General features: G+C 37.1%; 5 protein-coding genes across 5 annotated transcripts; all 5 read right to left on the minus strand.

Moving 5' to 3' along the window:
• Window positions 1-797: 797 nt before the first annotated feature.
• Window positions 798-3,166, minus strand: LOC130980566 (COBRA-like protein 10). The gene is made up of 2 exons (XM_057904229.1): window positions 2,539-3,166; window positions 798-2,209 (listed from the first exon to the last, which is right to left on the minus strand). The coding sequence occupies exons 1-2, from the start codon at window positions 3,164-3,166 to the stop codon at window positions 798-800; spliced, it is 2,040 nt and encodes a 679-aa protein (XP_057760212.1).
• A 1,392-nt stretch (window positions 3,167-4,558) lies between these two features.
• LOC130979181 (CRIB domain-containing protein RIC7-like) lies at window positions 4,559-6,060 on the minus strand. The gene is made up of 5 exons (XM_057902553.1): window positions 5,903-6,060; window positions 5,573-5,704; window positions 5,372-5,481; window positions 5,162-5,240; window positions 4,559-4,937 (listed from the first exon to the last, which is right to left on the minus strand). Exons 2-5 carry the CDS (start codon window positions 5,619-5,621, stop codon window positions 4,759-4,761), a joined length of 417 nt encoding a protein of 138 aa, XP_057758536.1. The 5' UTR covers window positions 5,622-5,704; window positions 5,903-6,060; the 3' UTR covers window positions 4,559-4,758.
• A 6,646-nt stretch (window positions 6,061-12,706) lies between these two features.
• LOC130980567 (uncharacterized) lies at window positions 12,707-13,933 on the minus strand. Its single transcript, XM_057904230.1, has one exon. The coding sequence runs from the start codon at window positions 13,931-13,933 to the stop codon at window positions 12,707-12,709; it is 1,227 nt and encodes a 408-aa protein (XP_057760213.1).
• Window positions 13,934-15,605: 1,672 nt separating this feature from the next.
• Window positions 15,606-18,198, minus strand: LOC130981099 (pectinesterase-like). The gene is made up of 2 exons (XM_057904725.1): window positions 17,160-18,198; window positions 15,606-16,454 (listed from the first exon to the last, which is right to left on the minus strand). Exons 1-2 carry the CDS (start codon window positions 18,136-18,138, stop codon window positions 15,757-15,759), a joined length of 1,677 nt encoding a protein of 558 aa, XP_057760708.1. The 5' UTR covers window positions 18,139-18,198; the 3' UTR covers window positions 15,606-15,756.
• A 4,311-nt stretch (window positions 18,199-22,509) lies between these two features.
• LOC130980568 (uncharacterized) lies at window positions 22,510-24,919 on the minus strand. The gene is made up of 4 exons (XM_057904231.1): window positions 24,331-24,919; window positions 22,846-23,841; window positions 22,564-22,746; window positions 22,510-22,514 (listed from the first exon to the last, which is right to left on the minus strand). Exons 1-4 carry the CDS (start codon window positions 24,917-24,919, stop codon window positions 22,510-22,512), a joined length of 1,773 nt encoding a protein of 590 aa, XP_057760214.1.
• Between the last annotated feature and the right edge of the window lie 465 nt (window positions 24,920-25,384).

Genomic DNA, 25,384 nt, shown 5'->3' on the forward strand with positions numbered 1-25,384 from the left:
ACAAAGCCTAGTTTTTTTAGAGAAGTTTTAGGTAATTAATTATAGTGTAAGTCAATTCAATTAATTTTTATTTTTATTTTTAAAATTTTAAAAAGTAAGAATAATAAAAAGTTATTTTATTTTTTATGTAATCAGTATGATTTTGACTAATTAATAATAATTGGTTATATCCAAATTGATTTTTTTAGCAAAATCGATCTCTAATTTTAACATAAAAAAATGTTTAATTACGTATTACTATATTAATAAAAATAACTATTTTTAATAATTAATTAATAATAATTTAAAAAATAAATATAATTGAACAATAATATAAAATAATTTAAGCTATCAATATTAAAATTAAACTATATTATTAAACTATTTCCCTTTTTATAAAACAATATTTATTCTTAACATTCTCTAAACTTACTTTATTAATTTATAAATCTTCTCATTCTAAATGATTTTTTCACTAAAATTAAAATCTTATTTTATTTTTTTTTAAATACTATTTTTTTTATGGAAAAGTATAGATAACCAATAAAATTTTGAATAATGTATAAATAATGTGAATTAATATGATTAAAAGAGTAAATTTAATTAGTAGCATTAAATTAAGATGTAGTGTATTTTTATTTAATTGATAGTTATTCATATTGTTCAAAAATTTTATTATTTTTCTAGTACTTTCCATCAAATATTTATTTTATTAATATATGGATAATTATTTTAATATTAAAATTTAGAAAAGCTGAAGTTAGTAAATATACATAAGAGATATATAAAAGGTGTCTAATTAAACTATTTCGTAATAATTAATGCAATATTTGACTGTTGATTGTAAGAGCTAAAACTAAGACTAAGATATGGTTTAATAGATGTACAAGAGGAGTATGGTGATTTGCACTACGCAGAGGAAATTGGGTAGGAAGGGAACACTCTTCTCCATTGAAATAAACTCTAGAAGGGAAGCCATCGCCTTTGGCTATTTTGATATGGGGCGTATTCTTCTTGCTAAAGGAAATAACCGACTGTTGCTTACCAGGCACCTTGGGATTTGTGTCATTGTCGAGAGATACCAAATAGGTTAAGCCTGGTGGGCCGTGCATGAAGATGGTGTGGTTGAGCCGCGGGAGGAAGGTGGCGTTGAAGGAATACACATCCTGAAGACTAAGAGAAGGGTTCTTGAACTGCAACGCCATGAACCAGTCGGGGAAGTTGAATGTCTCCCAGTTGAAGATAGTGATCCTGGCTGTCCAGCCACCCTTGAAGTCAGAAAGAATATGCCAGTTGATGCTAACGCCGCAGTTGTCGGGGCAGGGCAGCTTGGTTGGCAAGGGAAAATGCTTCAACTTGGCCCACGCAATCGACTTGCGTGTTCTGTTGTAGAAGGGCACAAGAAGAGCCTCGTGGGGGAGAAGTAGTGCCCTTGCGTAAGGGTTACAATGGCCCGCTGGTTTGGGACAACCGCAGGCGCAAGTGTTGCAGGGAACAGCAGAATCATTGTAGAATGCAGAGAAAGAGACGCAGCAGCGGTTGTGTCTCTTGGTTGGCGTTGTGATGTTGCACACGACTTGCCAGCTTGCAAGGGCGATAACCGTCGCCCCGATCCCCCTGGGGTCCGGGGATCTAGAAGGTTCCACTTTCAGCGGAGGGCTGCATTTGTAATCGGGATTCAGGACTCCCGAAACTTTCCATTTCTCCGGAGGGTAGATGGAAGTCTTGGTGAGATCGGGTGGGATCTTGAACACTTGCATCATGAAAACTGACTTCACTTGGTTTTTGTCCATCAGAGGGGACAAGATTGAGCCATTTCTGCAGCAGAAAGGGATGTTACCTATTTCGTTGTCACCCAACTTTTCAGGGGGCAAGTCGCTGATCACCGGATTCTTTTGGCAGTTCATTACTTTGGAGAAGTCCATGTCTGCGTAGTATTCTCCGGCGGGGCCGTAGACGCAGTCAGAGGCGTCAATCTCGCGCGTGAAGGCGCCTCTGATGTTGTATATGAACTCACCTCTCGTCCATTCCCATGTCAGGTTCCAACGGTCTAGGCGCCCCAGTGGGTTGCGGTTCTCCATCGTCACCTGAGCCATGTAGTTGTTTGAGTATACTTGCACAACGTCGTACATTATGGAAAGATCCCCTTTCTGCGTTGCTTGGTATTTCTTGTTCGACGTATCAGCCTTCGATTTTGGATCTCTTTTGCAGCATGCATACATGGAACTCTCTGTCACATACAGCACCATTTCATTTACTTAGTTACAATGCAACTTACCTTGAAGAATAGTCAATCCATGCATGTAATTTGTAATTTGTTACAAATATTCCACCTATCATTTCAAAATTTTAGAAATTCCTGCATGACAATTAAACTTTGAATGAATGCTATTATATCTACAAAATGCATTATTGTATTACATATATATGAATAAAGAGTTTATAACGACTGTAAACTAAGATAATTAAAACTCAAGACTAATTAATTATTACTTGGTTTCATTAAGAACTGAAATGAGAATGGAGTATAATTAGTTAAAGGGTGGGAGGAGGACTGACGTTTTAGAGTTGGTTGGGGGCATGTGTATCCATCAATGACCAATTTGATGGTTTTAGGCATTGGAATGGCAGGGGGCTTAACACCGAACTGGGTGCCAGCAAGATTAAGCACAGCTTGAATTTGGTTCAAATCTTGGGCAGTGTTGATGGCGGTTTGGAGATCAGGGAGACCAGCTCCAACCAAGTAGGTGCCATGTCCCACATAAGCAGGGAAATCAGCCGCTTCGAAGAGGTATGCCCCCGAGGCAGAGACGAGAATCTCATCGTGTTGGAACCCAACGTAGAGCTTCCAACCCTTGACCACTTGGGTGCCCGTGTTGAGCACCGTTGCGGTGGCATTGAAGGCCCACGGCTGCGCTGTGGCGTTCTTCAGTTTAGGGTACTCCTTCCTCCTGCCAAGCAGGTCATAGGAGATGAAGATCCCGTTGCAGTTGTCTGCTTCTGGAGGAAAAGCCGCTTCGCCCTCTGCAGCCGGCGGTGTAGTAGTCTTGTTGGGACCTTGAGCTTCAACTTCTTCAGGTTTAGGTCCCGGTTGAATAAGCAGTTGAGCCTCACTCAGATGAGATCCAAAGGAAACAAACAACAACAACAACAACAATAATAATAATACAAATCTACTAATTGTCATGTCTTAATTAATTTGCATTAGGAGAGGAGGATGCCATGGTTTAATTTGTTGTCAGCGCTCACGCCGTTATGGTTGGACCTCCTTAACTATAATTGTATGGTAGGAGTGTGAGCTGAGTAAGTGGGTTGGCATGCATAGTCGGATGAATATGGAACGAGTCAGAGAAAACCTCAACCTCTCACTTTACGATGCATTTGCCGGGGAATCTGCTTATGCTCAACGCCTCAACCTCTCACTTCTGCCTGCTCTTCCAGGTTTCAAACTCTCCCCTTTCTTTTCTCAATTAATCATCATTTTCATACTTCGCCTTGCTAGATAATTATCCCTCACAATCATATTATAAAATATCAATTTTCGTTGGATATAATAAATAAAGTACTACAACTTCAATTTTTTTTATTTTCACGTTTAATGCTTTAAATATGAATAAAAATTATTATTCAATTTTTGTGATGTATGTTATCATGAAGAAAGTCAAACCCTTCTAAATAATATAATAAAATGGCACTATGTCAAAATTCAAACCGATAAAATAACATTCATTTTTACAGCTCAATATTATTCTTGAAGTGTAATTATTTTAAGATTTCAAAATTACGTAGTCTTTTTTTTTATATTTTGTAATAAAATAAGAAAAGAGTAGGGCTATTATTTTTGGGTTTGAATTCGCTGGTCTATATAAATGGCCAATAAATTCCGAAACCAATACGAAAGGTCCATGGTAACATGCTTCTTGTAATTTTCCCTGCAGTTATCTTCTCCTAGTCATAATTCGGCCGTATCGTTTTTGTTTTGTTGTGGTCCGCCTCTTCAAATTGCGAACGTATCAAGTCCAAAATCTTGAAAACGGACCCTTTCGGCCTTTTCTGGCACAAACAAGTTTTTGACTTTCCTAGGCCGCTCTGTCTGTTACGAGATCAGCCCAAAAAAACAAAACAAATCTGAAATGTATTTATTTATCTCCCTCTAGTAGAACAAAAGATGTTGCTCTTCCAATATATATATATATAAAACCAGGTATCTTTTTACCTAAATTTCACTAGTAGAATTCAAATTAAAACGGTGGATTTCACTTTATTCTATCTCTACTTTTAGGCAAATTATGTACAACTTCAATAGGCACCAAAGAATTCCCCCGAAAAAAAGATGTTGCCCTTCAAATTTAGCAACTATTCTCTCCTCAATCAATTACAAGTTTATGTTTAACATTTTGAAGAAATAATGTAATATACTAAGATTCCACGATTTGAAGAATTTGTTAGCACCCAAGGATCGGATATAACAGTGATCTTTATGTCGCTAATAGAGCAAAATGAAACAAATACTTGAAGATTATCACCAATTGATGATAGCATTTTATAATGTTAACCCTAAAACACAGACATTGGCACGCACAAAATAACTCGATCACCCTAAGATAATCACATCTTTGTTTACAATATATTTTTTGAATGAGTTCCAAATTTGTATTGGTCAGTCTAAGCAAGTTAGGAGGATTCGCTACTAAACAAGATGAAAAGAGTTTCCTTTCTTTCTATAGTGTATACCAGTTGATAGCTTCTATATATTCAGTATTCACATTGCTTCTATTCTCAATCAGTGGCTTGAACTTGCTGCTGCATTTTAGTCTTTGACTTTGCAGGTTTTGAGTGCTTGGATGTAGAAGAAGAAGGCGATGACTTGGGAGAAGAAGTTGACTTAACCTTTTTCCGCCTTGGCTTCTTAGCAACATTGGCAACCCCTGTTGTTTGTTGGGTTTCTTCTTGAGGCTCTGTTGATCGATTCATGTATGTAAGTCACTATATATATTATGGGAAAAACTCAAGTGGAGTTAATTTCATTTGGAGTTGATAGTTGAGAATAATTAAATAATTTGATAAATTTGACTAAATTGTCATTTAACTCTAAACTATTAATTTCACATGAATTTAACTTCCCCTGAGTTTTCATCCTATATTATTACAAACATGGATCTGATCTAGCTGTCGGAGTTACCTCGGATGGACGTAGTATTGGGGTCTCTTCGGGGACCAATCGACGTTGAAAAATCAGGTGCCGATTTAAACTCATTCATCTGTATTTGTTTTTTTTTTTTTCAACAAAGAATTCACACATTTCATTTGATAATAATAATAATAATAATAATAATAATAATAATAATAATAATATAAAGTAATGATGCGAGATGGAGAGGTGCATACACACCCAACTGGGTCCACTCTCAGAAGGACCATCCCATCCAATGTGAGCCACATGCTTAACATCTGTTGGTTGCCCAATTTCCATTTCCATTTCCACCTCCCGCTCCTTCACAACTACAATAATCGACACCCAACTCCAACTTAGCACAACAATAAATTTATTTTATTGTTACATTTGGGTGTACAAAACAAATATAAGCATTACCAAAAATTTGGGTAAAGAATTTGTAAATCCCTTTCATCGCACTTCCCATCAAACGGCGCCGCCAATGTAATAATAAGGATATCAACAACAGGAAGCAAAGCCTAATTCTTTTTTAGCTACAAATGCTTTTGCCTGTCACAAAATGGATACACTTAAAATTACATGGAATTGATTTCTCATATTTTTCAAATACTAAGGCTCATTCAAGAGGGCCTCGATCTGATTCAGAATATAATGAACATTATTCGTATCTGCTTAATTGGAAACAAATAAATATGATGAGGTTTTATTATATATATGAGAAAATTGGATTAAAAACAATGTAAGTACCTTAAGAGGATATGATGAAGGTACTAGAATAAACATTGATCCTCCAAGTCTAGCCATTTTATTAGGGTCACCCTTAATTTGTCATCATTCTGGAAAACTTTGTTTAGCAGGAATGACGACATATGCAAAGCTTCTGTCTTTCCCTCTCAGGTTTGTGTTATTGAGTTATTAACTATTCGAGATATATATAAACCCAGCAACACATTATCATGGGAAAACTGAGAAAGAATAAACAGAGTTCTGAAAATTTTGATATTTTTATTGATGGGATAATAAGGAGGGTAACAATGCGGGTTGAGTGGAAATGGAGAATAAAACTGCGGTTTGTTTCAAGGAGAAACAAAAGAATAGAAAATGGGGATCCATTCAAGGATGAAAAACGAGTAAATAAAGGGTTGACAGGGAAAACAAGAAAAGAAGGGTTAAGACAAATTAAAGAAAAAAAATATTTAAGAATGTAAATTGGAAATAATAATAATAATAATAATAATAATAATAATAATAATAATAATAGTGATTAATGAGTATGTTGTGTATGCATATATGTTGGTTGATGTATGTTGTTATGCTTGGTTGTTAAGCGAGTAATTCGGAGTTATTGTATTGTGTTTCTCCTAAGATGTTCTACATACCTTGTTATATCCAATGAAAGTGAAGATTTCGTAGTTGTGCTCTAAAATTGCGGATGAGATGGACAAACAGAGAAGCTATATTTCTAATTCAGTGTTTTGTCTTGAATTAGCTAGTATGCCATTATTCACATACAAGAACAACAACATTCTACGGTGATATATATGCTCATTAGTCCAAAAAAAATAAAAAACACTATAGGCGTTTATCATTACTCATTCGCTTCCCAAGAATGAATAGTTTATGTGGTAACCTGTTATTTAACAGCTTTCCATTAGGTGCTTATTGGCCAGAGAGAAATTTTTCCCGCTTGAACACTGATAAATATTAGACGATAATATCAATTAGACAAAAGAAATAGACAGAATTTATTTTATTTAATATTTATTAATTATCATAAAATAAATTATGATTGTGTAATTATTTTTAGTTATCAAACATTATAAAATTTAGATATGTAATAAATTAAAGGGGTAAGTATTGTTTTGGTCCTTTACGTTGAGGGTCGGAATCGAACCCGTCCCTAGTATATATTTTGATTTAAAATCATCTTTAAAGTCGTATTTTTAATTTAAAATCGTCTTTTTAATTTTTTTTTGAACCAAAATACCTTCATTACTACTAATACAATTACTTCCTCCACCACCACCACCACCAACACCAGCACCACCACCACAACCAGCATCAGCACCACCACCACAACCACCACCAACACCAATTACCACCACCACTAACACCAGCACCACCACCACTAACACCAGCACCACCAGCACCAGCACCACAACCACAACCACTACCAACCACCACCACCACCACCAAGACCACCACCAAAAAAACAAGAAACAACACTAAACAAAAATAGAAACAATACCAAACAGAAACAGAAAGCAAGAAAACAGAAGCAAGGCGTGAGGCGGAGGCGGAGGCGGAGGCGGCGAGGCATGAGACGGCAGAAGCGAGGCGGCTGTGCGGCGAGGCGGACTCCAACGGCAGTGGCTCGCCATCCCCCTCCCCCTTTCCCCTTCTCCCTCCTCCTCCCCCTCTCCCCTTCCCCCACCCCGCGTCCTTTCCCCCTTCCCCCCACCTCACGTCATTTTCTTCCTCTTCTTCTCCGACTTCTTCCACTTCCCCTCCTCCCTCTCTTCGCCGCCGGCGTCGTCCCCCCTCCCCCCTTCCCCTTCCCCCTTCCCCTTCCCGCCGGCAGAAACAGATGCAGCAGAAGAAGAAGCAGAAGAAGTAGATGCAGCAGAAGAAGAAGCAGAAAAAGCAGATGCAAAACCACCGGCGCTTGGCCACCCATCCCCAGCGGGGCGACGGAGTGTCCAGGGACCGGCAACGCACTCCACCCTCAGATCTCTCTCTCTCCTCGGCCACCCATCACCCGCGAACCGGCGACGGAGCATGCGCGGACCAGCTCAGCTTCGGATCCCTCTCTCTCTTCTTCGCGCGCCACCCTCCTCGCGTCGTTCTTCTCTTCCCGGTGACGGTCCTCCTTCCACCAGCGCTCCCTCTCTCTTTCCCCTCTTCTCTTCTCCCCCGTCGCAGCCCTCTCCTTTCTTCTTTCTTCCGGCGACGGCGACAGCAGCTCCAAGTTTCGCCGGCGCCATCCCCTCTCATCCCTCCCCTTCCCCTTCCTCTTCCCCTTTCCCTCCTCTCCCCCCTTCGCATTTTCTTTCGGCCCCCACCCCCCAAAACGTGTTCTTTTCTTATTTTTTTTTTAATTTTATAATTTTTTTTATTAAAGTAGGGGTATTTTAGGAATAAAATTAATTTTTTTTAAAATGACGATTTTAATACAAAAAAAAAACACGTTAAGGAAGATTTTAAATCTAAATATACACCAGGAACGGATTCGATTCTAATTCTCAACGTGAGGGATCAAAACAATACTTATCCCTAAATTAAACTTCAACATGTCAAAATAAAAGATAGGATGTAAAAAAAATCTTTTCATTTAGGTTTATTTACAGTCAATTAAAAATCAAATTTAAATATGTATTGTATCAACATTTTATTAACTTATATGTTAACTTAAAAAATGTGGTCGTTGTAGTACGCACCATGTACATTTCAATTTTTTTTGTCTAAGCAAACAAAAAAATCAAAACAAATCTCTAACTTAAATTAGAACTGATAATTTATTATAGGACAATATTAGGTTCTGACCAAATCACATTATTAAAATTATTTTTTGTTCAATATCAAATTATTCAATTCACCATTTTAATGTACTAAGGTCTTGATAAAAATTCTTGAATTTTATGAACTAAATAAGCAATTCTAAATGTGTACTCACCACTAGAGTTATGCAAAAGGTGCAGGACGTCCAAGCAATCCCTTTCACATAGCGTCTCTCAAAGAGTAGTCTTTGACTAAGACAATTTTTTTTAGACTGCGAAAAGCTTAAATTTGGTGATAGACTAAAGAAGAGAACTACTAGAGCAGTCCGAGATCCAACTCCTATTAAAGTCTCTAATAATACAGCCAAAACTAGCCAAACTCGAATCAAAAAATAAACTCGTATTACAATTAATTTTAAAACTGTTACCTACGGATGGTCCCAGTGATCCTTAAAGGTGATGAAGGAAGAGCACCGGTGCATATAAAGTTTCTGATCTATGACAGTATTTTTAATAAGGACAACTACCTTGTGATCCGTTCAATAATTCTCAACATTAAAAATATCATTACACTTATGTCTCCACAATCACCACACTTTAGTTTTTTAAAAAAAAACTTTTTATTTTATTTTTTTTCAAATTTCAATTAAAAATAATAAATTTATTATAATTATATAAAAATAATTAATAAATCAAAATAAAATTTCCCTCTCTTCTCTTTTTTTGGCTTTATTAATTGATTTTAGATATTATTATAATATCTAAAAATTAATATTTGATTATTAAAATATTAAATAATTAATATTTAATTTAAAAATATAAAAATTAATAAATTTAAATATTTAAAATTTATTATAAAAAATAAACTGGACAAAATTAGATACTAAATAAAAAACATAGTAAAATTAGGCTTGACTTTAATTACTTCCCGCAAATCCAATCCAATGATGCACCACTGGCAATAGTTGGCAAGTACTCAATATAATGATAGTTGGTTGTATTAACCAATTTTTATAATATTAACTTATTTTACAGCTGGATTAATGGCATTTTATATGTTTGGCATCTATTTACATGAATAATCATAATCATATTGCCATTCTACCCTAATAATTATTCGCATCATCCATCCTCAACTTGCACCCCGCTATGTAATCTTTTCTACTTCTAGCGTATTTGCTTTTGTCTATTCTTGATATGATCAATAATGATATTTAAGCGCCAAAGCTATTTTACTATAACTAATTAAGTATAGATTTATCAAAGAAAAGAAAAGGGATTAAGCGCCAAAGCTATTTTACTATAACTAATTAAGTATAGATTTATCAAAGAAATGAAAAGGGACGACCACGACAATGCAAGTAGCCAATATAGTACACAACAAAGCCGTGAAAGCACCCTTTCTTTTTCCTTTCTTTTCCCCCCTCTAGTTATTTATTTTTTAATATCAATCATATAACTTTATTTCGTGAGGTCCCAGAATTCAGATGCATGTATATCAAAGATTCTTACATATATATGCACATTGCCGAAAAAGTCATCAGTTAATTTAATTTATAAACACAAATTATTAATCTCTTTCACAATATTAACAATACATTTTTTAAAAGCAAAATATGAAATACTCATTTTATAGGGCAATTTACTTAAATAAATAGAATGGGAGAGTTGTTTACCTAAATGTGCAAATCTGTTTGTTGTTACGTTTATGTGCAAAACCGGATTTATATGTAAATCGTGGCAACCCACCACGGTTTCTAAACATGCATAAACCGTGGGAGGTCACCACGGATTAGGAGCAAACGTATTTATATGTAAACCGTGGTAGGTCACCACGGTTTACGAAGAGAAATTGGCGTGCATAAACTGTGGGGAGTCACCACGGTTTATGAAGAAATATTGTTGAACGTAAAACCCGATAACCCACCGCGGTTTACGTGTGTCTACATATATAAGTAATCCGCTGAAGGCAGGGACGGATTCATTAGGCACATCAGGAAAGATAGGAGGTTGGTGGGTTGTAGAGAGAATTTGGAAAAAGTTTGGAGGTGTGAAGGAGAAGTGGGTGGTGGGGCCAATGGAGGATGAGGATCGATTGTACCGATTAAATGGCATCGCTCACGTGGCGGGATATATCGACGAAGAGGTTAGTTACTGTTATTGTTATTATTATTGTTATTAAATTTAATTCTAATATAGCAATTGATATTATTAGGAATATTACTAGTAAAAATATTTTATTACGTTTATTTGTTTTGTGATTCTGATTAATATTATTTACATAAATATTAATGTTATTATCGGTACTGTTAGTAATGCATATTTTATTATGCTTATTTATCTTCATAGTGTGGTTAATAGTATTTTTGTACAATATTTTATTATAAATATTAATATTTTATTCAAAGATATTTTTTCTGTATTTATATTGTTAATTTGTTGTATTGAGTGCATAGTTTTCTTAGCTTCAGTATTTAATACACAATAAGAGAATCAATGAATTTAATGTGAGCAGTCTAATAAATTCTACGAAAATTATGTTTGTTGTTGTTTGTAATGGTTGTATGTTAAGGGATTTTGTTACCGACGTTTTGCAGCCTAGTAGTGTTATTACCGCCATTAGGCGGCAGCAGAATATGCCCTTACATGACCGGATTATACCGTATCTAGAGACTGCGGGCTTGTATCATCTTGCTAGGCTAAACAGTCAATGGTTCTGGGTTGATGAGTCTCTGCTTAGCGCATTTATTGAGCGGTGGCGTCCGGAGACCCACACGTTCCATATGCCGTTTGGTGAGTGCACCATTACTTTACAGGATGTTGCGTATCAGCTGGGTTTGCCGATTGATGGTGCACCCGTTAGTGGGTGCTTGACTGAGTTTGAGAATCTGATGGAACATGGTAGACCAGCATGGGTGTGGTTCCGGGAGTTGTTCGGGGAGTTACCTCCACAGAGTAAAGTGAAGCAGATGACAGTGTGCTACACATGGTTCCACGAGAGGTTCCGAGTTCTCCCTGCAGACGCTACTGATGAGACCGTGCGTGTATACGCACGCGCTTATATCCTGATGCTGTTGTCGTCTCAGCTGTTTGCGGACAAGAATGCAAACAGGGTACACCTTCGCTGGTTGCCTTATTTGGCATCATTGGATGACTTGGGCAGATATAGCTGGGGCTCCGCTGCACTAGCCTGGTTGTATAGGTGTCTTTGTCGTGGTACAAACAGAAATGTCGTTAACTTGGCTGGGCCGCTACAGCTACTACAGCCTTGGATTTTCTGGAGGTTTCCCACTTTGAGGCCCACTGGTTTTGACCGGTTCAATTTTCCGCTTGCTTCTAGGTATGGTTTAAAAATATGCGTTCATAAATTTTAAAAAATGCATGTGTTATGGTTTGTTTTGACATCATTTCAATTTAAATTGTAGGTGGGCCGAGTTTGTTCCGAGGAACGATGCAGGGGCACAGAGATTAGTTTCCGCACGCCTTGCACTTGATCGACTGCGTGTCCACGATGCGAGTGATTTATTTATTACTGATAGTTGTACTAGTTTTTCTTACATGCTACTGCCTCATGAAAGTCTTACTATTTCTATGCAGTTTGTGTGGGAGCCTTATTCTTCTGCTGATGTTGCTGCTGTTATTCATCCGGAGATACTAGCTGACGAGCACCGACGGCTATGGACGGCCGTCACTAGCCTGATATATTTTGCTGCGATCGAGTGGCACCAGGTGGATAGGGTTCTACCCCAGTTCGGCGGTGTTCAGCATCTCCCAGATGTAGCTCTGAACATAGATTGGCTACATGCGAAGGATGGTAGGGGTGGGGACTGGTGGTTTCCTGCATATTATCAGGAGTGGCACCAGTTTTGGGAGACCAGGCATCAGTCAGTCATATGGGTCGATCGAGTCCTCGACCCTGGTCCATCAGCAGATTACCTAGAGTGGTGGTGCCGTGTGGCGCACAGGTTCCTATCCCCAGATGTAGCATTTCAGGATCCGAGGTCGATTGTGTTGACTGAGGAGGCGCGTCACAGAGGGTCGTCCCAGGCACCTCCTAGAGTGCACGTTTATGAACAGGAGACGTCTTCAGCACCGTGATTGTTCCCGGCATTGTCACCTGGATCCCTAGCATCCAACGGGGTAACTCCGCGTAAGACTCTTCCCAATCTCCATATATTTGTGCCACTGCCTTCTGCTTAGCCATCCACACCTTCCTGTAACTAGGCCTGAATCCGTAATCAGCTTCTGTCGCTTGTTGAAGTACCTTTACCGTAACCGCAGCATCCGCCCTAACCATAGGAAGAATCCTCGCACATATAACGTTATAATCCAGCTGACGGTGATCACTTGAAATAGAAGTTGCGAGGCACGTGTGTGGCCCGTTGTACCTCCTAACCTCCCAAGTTCCCTTTCGTGCACGAAGCGCTACACGAATCAACCAAGTACAACCCTTGCCGAATTCCTTGCATTTTCCATGATACTTCAAGTGATCCGATTCGATGACTCTGTACTCAACACCTCGCCGGATGCTATAGTCCTTCACACTGAGCACAGCTTCATCTTTACTCTGGAATGATTGCCCAATCTCAAATTCTGTAGAAGATGTACCCACTCTGTTACCACTGTCTTCCTGTTGACCAAGAGCTTCCAAGTTTAGTGTGGAGAAGTGTGGAGGGTATTGATGAGAACCAGAACTTGAAGGCCGATGCTGCGCATGTGGATCGCAGCCTGTGTTTTCGTCGCTGCCACCATCGATATGAACAGGCTCCTGGTCAGACTCATCGTCACGCATTGCATTCTCTACTTGATCAGGTCCACCAAATTCTTCGATATAAGGCACGAGGCCACCACCGGTGCCCACAACGTTGGGAGGCTCAATGACTGCTGCATGCTCCAAAGGGACAGAACCAACAACCTCCGTTTGGTCTAAATCAGCCGCAAAAGAAGGTGATTGAACCGGCGGAAGATACGGTCTGACCGCAGGCATCGAACTAGATGCACCACCCGCGGAAGCTGGGCAAGGAACTGGAGCGGATGCCCCAGAACTATCGACACCAACCTCCAACTTCGCGAACAACTCATGGATTCTGATCTCCGGAAAACTCCTTACACAGTAGAACAGAACCCTAATATCTTCATCAGCCTTAACCGCAAAGGTTTCATACTGAACACCGGTCGAGACAACCGCCATGGAAATCTTGTAGAATAGTTTCTTCACCCACTTGCAACCCAACACGCCAAGCTTCTCCAAGATGCTGTTCTTCAAGTCTGACAAACTCATCGACGAACTGATAAAAATACTTAGTGGTTCTCTGTCCGTGAACTTCACACCTTGGCTTTTGCTTTTTTTTTTTATTTTTCCAGAGCAATGCACCAGAGTAAGAAAGCTCTCTTCCTCACTAGCCATTGTGAGAATGATCTCTTATGGTGCTTGAATCACCCACATATATATAGAATTCCCGTCATAGTAAACCGTGGAAACCTACCACGTTTTCTGCCCATTATTCTACATAAACCGTGGTAACCCACCGGGTTTTGTGTGATTAAATGTTTCCTCATAAACCGTGGTGACTCTCCACGGTTTATGCTTGCCAAATTGCCTTCGTAAACCGTGGTGACATACCACGGTTTACTGTTACAAATTTTTGCTCCTAATCCGTGGTGACCACCTACGGTTTATGCATGTTTAGAAACCGTGGTGGGTTGCCACGGTTTACATATTCATCCGTTTTGCACATAAACATAACAACAAACAGATTTGCACATTTAGGTAAAGAAATCCTCCTTTTTATTTATTTAAGTAAATTGTCCCATTTTATATGGGATCAGATGTAAATATCTTATTTTAATTAGTGATTATATTTTGAGATATTTACATCTGATCCCATATAAAATGAGTATTTCATATTTTGTTTTATGCCTCTATTTTCTTACTCTTTTCAAAAGTAAAAAATTATTAGAGATATAATTATTTATATGTTATTTTTATTAATTTAAATTTTTAAAATAAATAATATCATAATATGATACTAATTTTTTTTAAAAAAATTTAAAATATTTAAATTTTTGGTATAAATAATATCATAACAAAAATAAATAAACAAACAAATAATATTATTTCACTTTTGAGATAAAGTTTTCAATGAATAAACAAATCGTTATAAAAGTTATATGAAGAATATTATATTATATTATATTATATGATAAAGATGCATTTAGCAACTAGTTAGAGAAATTTAAATTGATGAAGTGATCAATTTATTTATCTATTTAAATAAATATTAAAATCTTTAATTTTATTTTATGTATACAATAATTTAATTTATTAGCTAATAATAAATATTTAAATAGAATTAAAATCTATAACAAATTAGTTTTTAGTCAATTGGACCGAAAAATACAGTATCCAATTTAAAAAACACACAAAAAAAAAAGCGTCACCTAAGGCAACATACAACTTGTATAGTAATTAATATAAAATTAATTTGTAAAGTAGGGGATGGCATTATTGTCCCCAACAAGAAAGTTGGGGAAAAGGATTAAATAAGAAACATGTAGCAGTGATTTCAATATTAAAATAAACATAGTGCGGTGATTAATTTAATATAAAATGATATCCAAACAATATAACTGGTTAGCAAAAAGATTTTGGTGGTACTTTGAATTTCGCGTGGGATCATACGCAAAGATAAGATCGATGTTTTTTTTTTTGTAGTTTCAAGCTAAGTCAATAATGCATAAAACTAAAGGAGCATGACCATCAGTAGGAAATACAAATAATTCGGTAACATTAGAGAGAAAAAAAAATTAAATTTATTGTATTTAATATTTTTTAATTATAATAAATAAGATATATTTTTACTGTTTTAGTTGATTTGTTTTTTCAAAACATTATTGAAGATCGAACTGAATTTTTTTTTTTTTTCCAAACATTATTGAAGATCGAACTCGGATAGAGCAAGGCACAAGTTTATTCAGCAGATGCGATGCATTACATGCTTGAAGCCCTAATGAAATTAAACTCGATCGGTTACAAGTTGGAAAGGACATATTTGGAAAATTAAACCTCACACTAGTGTGGCATGCAGATGCGTGCAGTAGTCTCTAGAGGCCTGTAATGAAGTTAACACCGGTGTTCTGCAACCAAACATCGCCTTGGATGAGCTGAGCCACTGTGAACTTGCTAGCCTCTGCGGCACTGGTGATGATGTGGTAACCAGGCCACGTAACCCTCTTGCTGGTGCCAGCACCAGCACCACTGTTCATGTACTCTCCATAATACAGAGTTTCCAAATAGTCCTTAGTCTTATCATCCCATTCAGACCATCCTGCGGGGTCAATATGCCCATCTATTGAAGATTGCATCACAACCGTTCTTGAATACTTCTTCCATGGCCGCCCCAGATAAGTCTTGATGGACCCCACCACGGGCTTCAGATCCGAACTCGCTGTTATTTTGCACTGCTGAATGGAGGTCCCTGTGTTTTGGTTGGGGTCTTCGCGTCCTTGGGCCGTCACCATGTTCTTTTGGTTGCTCATGGGCTTTCGAGCCACCAGGTTGCAATTCTGGAACACAACAGCAGCATTTCCAAAGATGAAGTCGATAGTGCCGGTGATGACGCAATCACGGTAGAACTGCCTGTTGCTGTGGGTGTACAGAGTGTCCTGGTAGGCATCGATGCGGCACCGGTTGATCACGGAGGTGTCGGCGCCCACACGGAGTGCCACTGCCTGGTGCTTCTCTGGCCCTGCCGTGTTTTGAAACCAAATGTCTTGCCCTATAAACCCATCTCCAACGGCGGCTGCTCGTACACACAAACGCTCATTAATGCATCACATTACTAAAGAAAAATGATAAAACTAATTAACAAAACAAAAAGGATTCACGTGTTTAATTCTTTTTTCTGATTTACTTTATTTCATTTATTTTTTCATCACCAATGAGATTGGAGTTTATACATATTATTGTTTCTCTGGATCTAGAATCTTTGGCTTTTAGCTGGGGACAAATAATTAATACTTATTTATTTATTCGCCCACCTATTGTAATATTCCGAAGAGATAGTAGCATTTAATATGTTGGGTGCTAATAAATTAGGTTAGATTTGGGGCCAATTAAAAATCCAACATAGCAGATCATGATAGTTAATAAGTGTTCAAGGATGGATAACAACCACAAAAGCAAAATTTTCTTCTATACTATAATTAGTCATTAAAATTAATTAAATATATTAAATTATAAAATACAAAGTTAAATGAGTTCCATTATATATAGAATAATAATAATAATTAATTTTAAAAATTAATTTTAGTATATAAATAATATTTTTAAAATAAAAATATACAAACATATATATTATGAACTTGACATGTAAATGTAGATAAATATGGCTAGATCAGAGCAGAGAATTATATAAAGAAAGAAAGTAAAATTAATTTAAGCATTATTAGAAGGTAAATATATATAATATGAATAGAAAGAATCATGCCAGAGATGTATATATTACCGACGGTGGCGGATTGGAAGGTGCCAGTTCCATCGACAAAGTTCAAGCTGCCGGTGATAATGGTTGCATCCATACCGTCACCAACAAGCATGACGTTCTTCTTCTTTGAACTGATCTCAACATTCTCTTTGTACGTTCCCTTCTTCACATATATTACGTACCTTGTTTTACCGTTATCAGGTGCAGAAGCCACAGCCTCCGCCACCGTCTTGAACTTGCCGCTTCCATCCTTGGCCACCACAACATTAGCCTTTATATCAGCAGCCACAGACTCCAAAAGCCTCCGATCGGTGCGTGTGACCCATGAGGGAAACTCTCGGTTGAGTGGCTCCTCAAGGAGTTGGTGCCGATGGGCCTTTGTTGGCAAGACTGCAACAAACATGGCGAGAGAGGTTCTTGCCCAGGACATGAGGTCCGAGAGTTGAGGCTCCATAATGGCACGAGCAGAGCCATCTAAGCCATCCAAGCAAGTGGCATGGTTAGTGAGGACGCTGCTCAGCCACGTGTGCGCGTCTTGCAGGGAAAGAGTGGTGCGCTTAGTGAGAGCCACCACGGAGTCATAGACTCTGGAAATGGACAAGTCCATGAGGTCTGCACAGACTTGCAAGGCTGCTTCCTGGCGTGGAGTGGCGTTGAGGCGGATCTTGACGGCGTTGGCTGTGGCCATGGCTTCTTGGATGCCTGAGGTGGACTTGACAAGGAAGGATTGGAGAAGATTGTAGTTGTCTTTTGTGGTTGCCAGGATGTGACCTTGAGCTATTTCGGAGACATGGGCCAAGCAGGTTGCTCTGTTAACGGCGTGTTGACAGAGATCGGAACTGGGTTTGGTGCTGAGATATGAATTCGCAATAAGGGATGATGAGGCAAGGACACCAATTCCAACTACAACTACAACTACAGTAGTGAGGAGAAGGGATAGGAATTTCGGAGTCTTATTATTATTATTGCTTAGAAGAGGTCGTTGTTGCTGGTTAGCCATAGTGATTAGTGATTAGTGATTAGTGACTAGTGATTAGTGACTACTGCCTTCGCAAGCATGCTGCTTCTATCTTCTTTATATACACAATTCATATCCTTCCGTTCCTTCCAGGAAGTGAATAACATACAATTTTTAGATGCTTCCACATTATTAAATTTAAGTGAAAACGCAGGTGCAGTCGACTTCACGTGAAATTGATAGCCGAGAGTCGATAGATAAAAATTTAGTCAAATCAATCAAATCATCTAACGGCTCTTAATTATCAACTTCACATAAAGTCGACTGAGTTTCTACATTAAATTTATTTCATATTTTCGCACATTGTTTTTCTATTACAACTTTAGTTAATAGAATAGGAAACGCCACCTACATGAGACTCCCACTTTACACACTTTATTTATTTTTTATTATCTAAACCAAAAGATAAAAAAAACTGTCAAAATTTATTAATTTTATCCTCAGTTAATTATTAATATTTAAAAATATAAAATAAAATATATTATTAAATTATTAATTAAATAAAATAAATTAAAAAAATTAAATTAATAATTAAATAATAATTAAAACAATAAATGTTAATATCTCTAATATTTGTATATCTAAATTTCACTTTAACAGTACAATTTGGCTTAATTAACTACGGTATCTATGTTTCTATAATTTACACACTGATTCAAATAATAATTAGATAAAAATTCAAGTAAAATTAATTTTATATAAAATTAATATTTGAAGATTCACTTGAAATCAAGTTCAATGAATTTTGATCTAATAACAATGTATGTAGTCGCTTCGTTTGACTTCGTGGCGCCTTAATCCCCGGCCTTTTGAATTCACTGATTACGCAACTTTCCCGAATTATCTATGGCCATCAGCTCCACTTGGCAGCTACTTCTGTCTTTTGTCAATGTGCGACTTATCAAACAAATTATATATATATATTATTTAAAAAAAATACTAAAATATCATCATAATTTATTATTTTTATTCAATAATTAGTTATTAATATTTAAAAATATAAATTAAAATATATTATTAAATTATTAAACTAAATAAATTAAATTAATAATTAAAAATAATAAATTTTAATAATTTTTTATTAATTTTTTATTATTTATTTATACCCACTAGGATTCGGCTTTTAATTTTGATATTGGGCCTATGCTAGTGTATGAGAAAGATATGGGACTAGGAGGTGTGTAACAAAAATGTGGGTTCAGGGAGCAAGAATTCGGACCCTCCGAGTTCAGTAAGCAATATCCACGGTCCGAATTCTGTTAACTTGAAATTGTATGGAGTGGAACTCGGACCCTCCGAGTGGGCTACGTTCACGCACCGTACGATTTCTGCATAAGCGAATCGCACGGTCCGAGTTCATTGAAGGGAGGAACACGCATCGTATCCCCAAGGATCCACAAACGGTGCCATACAAAACACACAACGAAGCCACTCTCTCACCATTCGAAAACACACTCACTCACCTTTCACTCTCACAGTCTCTTTCTTCTTCTTTTCTCTGGGTGGGTTTTGCATGTTGGAAAAGCATCAACAATGACAAAAAAAATACAAAATCAAAGATGTTGATCGATCTGAGTTTCATATTATTCATTATCTCAGTGATTCCGATTATGTAAGCTTTTTTTTAATTTTTTTAAATTTTAAAATTTTCGTTATATTTAAATTTATTAATATTATAAATTTTATTATTATGATTCTTATTAGAAATGTTGCTGTACAATAGAAGTAGAATTATTAAGACTAATTTATGAATTTTTTTGGTTAGATTAATTTAAAATTTTTTTAACAGATTATTAAAAATGTTTATGATAATTAGTAAATTTATTATGATTATATTGTTGTTAGACATAGAGTTAAAGAACATAAATAGAAATATTATGATTATTTTATGAATTTTTGTTGGGTTAGTTTTTAAATTAAAATTACAGATTATTAAATTTATAAATTATGATTAGAAAATTTTTTAATGTTATATTGTTATTAGAGGTGCAGTTGAACCAAAAAAATAGAATGAATGTGACGAATTTTTTAATATTAGTTGTATTTTATTTAAAATATTTTTTACTGAATATTACTTAAAAAAATCGTGATAAGAAAATCTTTTATGATTATGTTGTTGTTATGTTTTGTTTTTTCGACTGTAATATGTAGTAGATTAAGTAATTATTTTTAATCCTTTTTTTCGTATGTTATATGTAATTCAATGTTATTTAAATGCATTTTTAAATAGTTAATATAACTGATATTGATTTTGGTTAAATGTTAATTTTATTGTTAGTGCGATAAAGTTGTAATGCTGAATGATTAGTAGCGTTATTTTAATTAATCTATGTTATAATTTTTTTATTGAGAAAATTGAAATCTTTATAATTGTAGTAATTATTATTAGGAAGCTAATTATTACCGTTATTAGAGTGTGAATGATGGCATATACTCATTGTTATTTACTTTTTTACAGAGAGAAAAAAAATGTTTAACAAAAGAGTAATTAACATTAGATTATATTGTAGATGTTGTAATATTGTTGAGAATATTGATTAGGAATATATGTGTTTGTAATGAGCTTCATTTGCACTTATGAATAATTTTTAGGATTAATTTGTTAATTTTAGAGGCTAGAAGAATTAGTTGTATAAGGATTCAATAAATTGATTGATGATGGTAAGTTAGTAATTGTTAATTATCTGACTGGTAAGTTGTTATGTTTTTTTGTAGAAATCAAGAATGTTGACATGTAACCATCCAGTTCCTCCGGATCGGTACAACGATAGGGTGGAGGATCATTTGCGAATTACCGGGTTCTATCATGTGTCTCAGATTGGGATAGTGTAGTGTCAGAAAGCATTGGTAAATGCTCTAATCGAACGTTGGCATCCAGACACACATACGTTTCACCTTCCCATTGGTGAATGTGCTGTGACACTTGAAGATGTAGCTTTGATTCTTGGTCTTCCCACAGATGGTCTTCCAGTAACAGGGATGACTTTGAGTAGTTTTGAAGCTTTGGAGGCGGAGTGTTTGCTTCAGTTTGGTGTTGCACCGCGAAGAGAGGACTGTAGATCTAGCTGCATAAAACTGACGTGGCTGAGGAATCTAAAAGAGAATATAGAATTGACTGATGAAATAAATATACAGAGATATGTTAGGTGCCACATTATGTTGCTAATTGGAACGATCCTGCTTGGGGATAAGTCAGGAGCAGGTGTTCATTGGAAATTTCTACCCTTGTTACGTGACTTTGTGAATATTGGACAGTATAGTTGGGGCTCGGCATGCCTAGCACACCTTTATAGGGTGTTATGCAGGGCATCTCGTTATAACTGTAAGGAAATAGATGGTCCACTAACACTTCTGCTCGGATGGGCTTGGATCCGACTGCCATATCTATCGCCCGTTCCTAGAGAACCCCGCAGTTTTCCACTAGCAAACAGGTAATATTATGTTTTAATGTACCCATTTCTTGATATTTAAGCTTCAGTTGAGCTAATTGAGAACATCATATTAGGTGGCGTAACTGGGAGCGTACTGACCGACGATTTAGATATTTGAAGCTAAATCACTTTAGGAAGGCCTTTGATGAACTTCAGGAAGGACAGGTGTGTTTTAATTTAACAAGTTTTCTACCAAAGCAGAATGCATTTTAATTTTTAATTTAATTTTGGATTGTAATGAAGAGTATTCCGTTTTTTCGCAGTTTGTCTGGGTTGCTTATGCTGTGGATCGTGTGGATCCAAACATAATTCCTGCTGAAATCTACATGCAAGCGGTTGTCTAGAGCGCTACAGTTCCATTAGTGTCATTTGAATGTATCGAATGGCATGCCACGGATAGGGTCAGGCGACAGTTCGGTTTCATTCAGGGAGTACCTAATCCAGAGCAGAATTTGGATAAGGCGCATGGAGAGGTTCTGACTGGTCCTAAGAATGTTAACTGGTCCACGGCACCGACTCATTCAAAATGGGTGATGCATTGGACAAACAGGTATCACTACATTCTTTCTGAGCTTCCCATGCCTTCACAGCATCCTTTGGATAGTTACATGAACTGGTACCGAACAAAATATGGAAACCGCTTATCCTTGTCGAATCTTGTGGGTGAGGAGAACGATGAAGGTAACCAAGACATGGATGCGGGTGATGATGATATGGAAGGGGATAATCAGGATTCAGATGAGGGTAGTCAGGATATGGATGAGGACAATGAAGACCTCATTCTGACGGTCAAAGCAACTAACCTGAATATTTCCTGATGCAAGTTGGTTTGCATGCAACTTCAAGGTCACAATATCAGAAAATACATGGCCAGCATTGATCCTTGCTTCCGCCTCCGCTCTTTTTCGGGTGAATAACTCATTTAACCTATAGAATGTTGCCTTGACAAGAGCAGTAATGGGGAGATTGCGTGCACCCTTCAACACAGAATTGATGCACTCCACAAGATTCGTTGTCATGTGCCCCCATCGGTACCCACCATCAAAGGCCAATGCGTACTGCTCGCAAAGAATGCGGTTTAACCAGTTTGTGTATGCCTCGCCACGTTCCCTTAACCTCTGGTAACGCAACTCATACTCCCGCACCGTCCTAGAATATCCTGGTAGATAACAACATATGCAAAGCAAAGGAATGGAGGTCAATGGATTTTCGTAAGGCAAATATATTGATAAATTGCTTAAATTTCATAAATGGTTACCGATGTTGACGACCAATTTTTGGAGGTACGGTGCCTTGAACTTTCTCAAAAAGTTTGAATCTATATGCCGGATGCAAAACATATGAAAAGCTCTTGGAGGTGACCACGCTCCGTTGCTACGTTCCACAGCTGCATTTATGGATTCGTGCCTATCGGATATTAGACCCACACCATCACGAGTTACAACATGTTGACGCAGGTTGCTAAGGAAAAAATGCCATGCATCAGATGTCTCTCCCTCCACAATAGCAAATGCAATTGGGACGATATTGTTGTTGCCATCTTGTGAAACTGCCACAAGCAAACAACCCTTATACTTTCCGTACAAGTGAGTCCCATCTACTTGGACAATTGGCTTACAATGTCTGAATGCCCTAATACAAGGGTAATAACTCCAAAATACACGATGCATGACCCGAATATCCCCCACCAACTCATCGCCTTGATATGCAGGCATAGTCTCAAAATGGACAACAGCTGATGGCTCCTTGTGACACATGGCCTCAAACCATATTGGCAACGCTTCATAAGATGCCTCCCAACCACCAAATATTTTTTCAACTGCCTTTTGCTTAGCCAACCATGCTTTCCTGTAACTGACGGTGTAGTTGAACTTCGATTGGACTTCTGCTATGACCGATTTTACCTTTAAGGATGGGTCAGCCTCAACCAGTGGCTTTATTGCTTCTGCAATTGTGATAGAATCCAGCTTCGAATGATCCTGTGAAATGGTGGCTCTTGTACATGTGTGACTACCATTATACCTCCTTATAACCCAACAGTACTTCCTGCTTATCAAGCTTACCCTAATAAGCCAATCACATCTTGACCCATACTGTATACACTTGGCATAAAATGTCAACGGCTTAGACTCAAACAACCTGTAGTCTACGCTTCGTCGTATGCTATAGTCCTTGACCGCTTTAATAACAGCTTCTCTTGAGCTGAACTCCATACCTACGCGAAATTCACCGTCTTCCACAATAGGAATTTCTGCTGGGACAACAACCACAACAAAAATAATATTAACACGTACATATTTTAAAAACGATTGTAAAGCTTAATCAAATTTAAAATAATCCAGTACGCTATAACTCCAAACCTAACAAGATGTTATGATGTCACTCCAGACAAATAAATAACAGCAGCAGCATATTTAAAAACCATACCGGATTTGCCGGTTCGACCGGCATACAAAAACGAACCGGACCGGTCAAGCTGGTTTGACCGACAAACCAATAAACCGGACCCATCCGGTCCGGTTCATGGTGTTTGAACCGTGACAATGATAGAACCAGTGCAAAAAATATTATTACAAAGTCACGCAATCGGTAATAACCATACTATGGACAATTTAATTATTATTTTCTAATTAATACCTCTGGCATATAAAAGTAAAAAAAAAAATTCAAATAGTAATAACCTTGCTTCCTCATAACTCAATCAATGTCTAACTAAAATAGGACTAACACCACGTTTACGTACCTGCAGTCATATATTCTGGAAATTCTGGAACATGCATGGCTTCCAGGTCTAAAACTCGCATGAAGGATGGCTCCTCAAACGGAACTTCGTTCGCGAGTGCATTTGCCACTTCTGTCACATCTGGGGCCATGGTTCCGTCACCTTGATCTTCATCTCCATTTGGAGCAACAAATTCATAGTTGCTTTCAAACTCTTCTTCACTGTCACTATTATAATATTCCCGTAGAATATTGCGGTCAGCCTCAGATTGTTCAAACTCAACATACAACTCGATGAACGAGATCTGAGACCGGTTTTCAATATACATTGAAAACATCTCCTGCATACTCGCTTCGTCCGTCACATATTTGGTTTGATACTGGACGAATCCGCCAAACACCGGAATGGGATATCTGTATAGTATACACGATATCTTTCTTGCTCTCTCAGAATCAATCTTTTCACATATTACACCTTTCAGCTCTTCAAATGAGATAATAAAAGGAATGACAATATCTAGCGAATTTTCACAAATAAATTTAACTCCTTCAGTCGTTTGTAACAAAATCTGACCAAAATAGTATATTTTAAGTAATACTCTATCACTCATTTTTCTTCACTCACCAAAAAAAAGACAACATTAACTCTAATTAATAGACTTTCAAACTTACAAATGAACCAGATAGAAGAAAGAAGAAGCTGCTCGAAGGAGAAAGACGGCACAAGGCTCCCACCAGTTCACCTCACACTTTTATATCATCATCTTTACTAAAATTGGACCCTTCGACTAGGTTAAACAATAAAATAAAAAAAATTTGGTCCACCAACTCGGACCGTCCGAGTTCCCTAAACCTCTAACATAAAACGGAGGGTCCGAGTTCTTCGTTGCCAAACTCATGTCCTCATCAGCGAACTCGGACCCTGCGATATGCATGCAAAATTATTCCCTTGTGATATCGTTGGGTCCGATTTCATGCATACGAATTTTAATCTATAACCCAAACAAATCGGACCCTTCGATTTGTTATTAAAAATTTACAATTCAAAGAAAACGCAGGGTCCGATTTCCTTCTGG

This window comes from Arachis stenosperma, chromosome 5 (genome assembly GCF_014773155.1).
Source record: "Arachis stenosperma cultivar V10309 chromosome 5, arast.V10309.gnm1.PFL2, whole genome shotgun sequence".
NCBI classification, from domain to species: domain Eukaryota; kingdom Viridiplantae; phylum Streptophyta; class Magnoliopsida; order Fabales; family Fabaceae; genus Arachis; species Arachis stenosperma.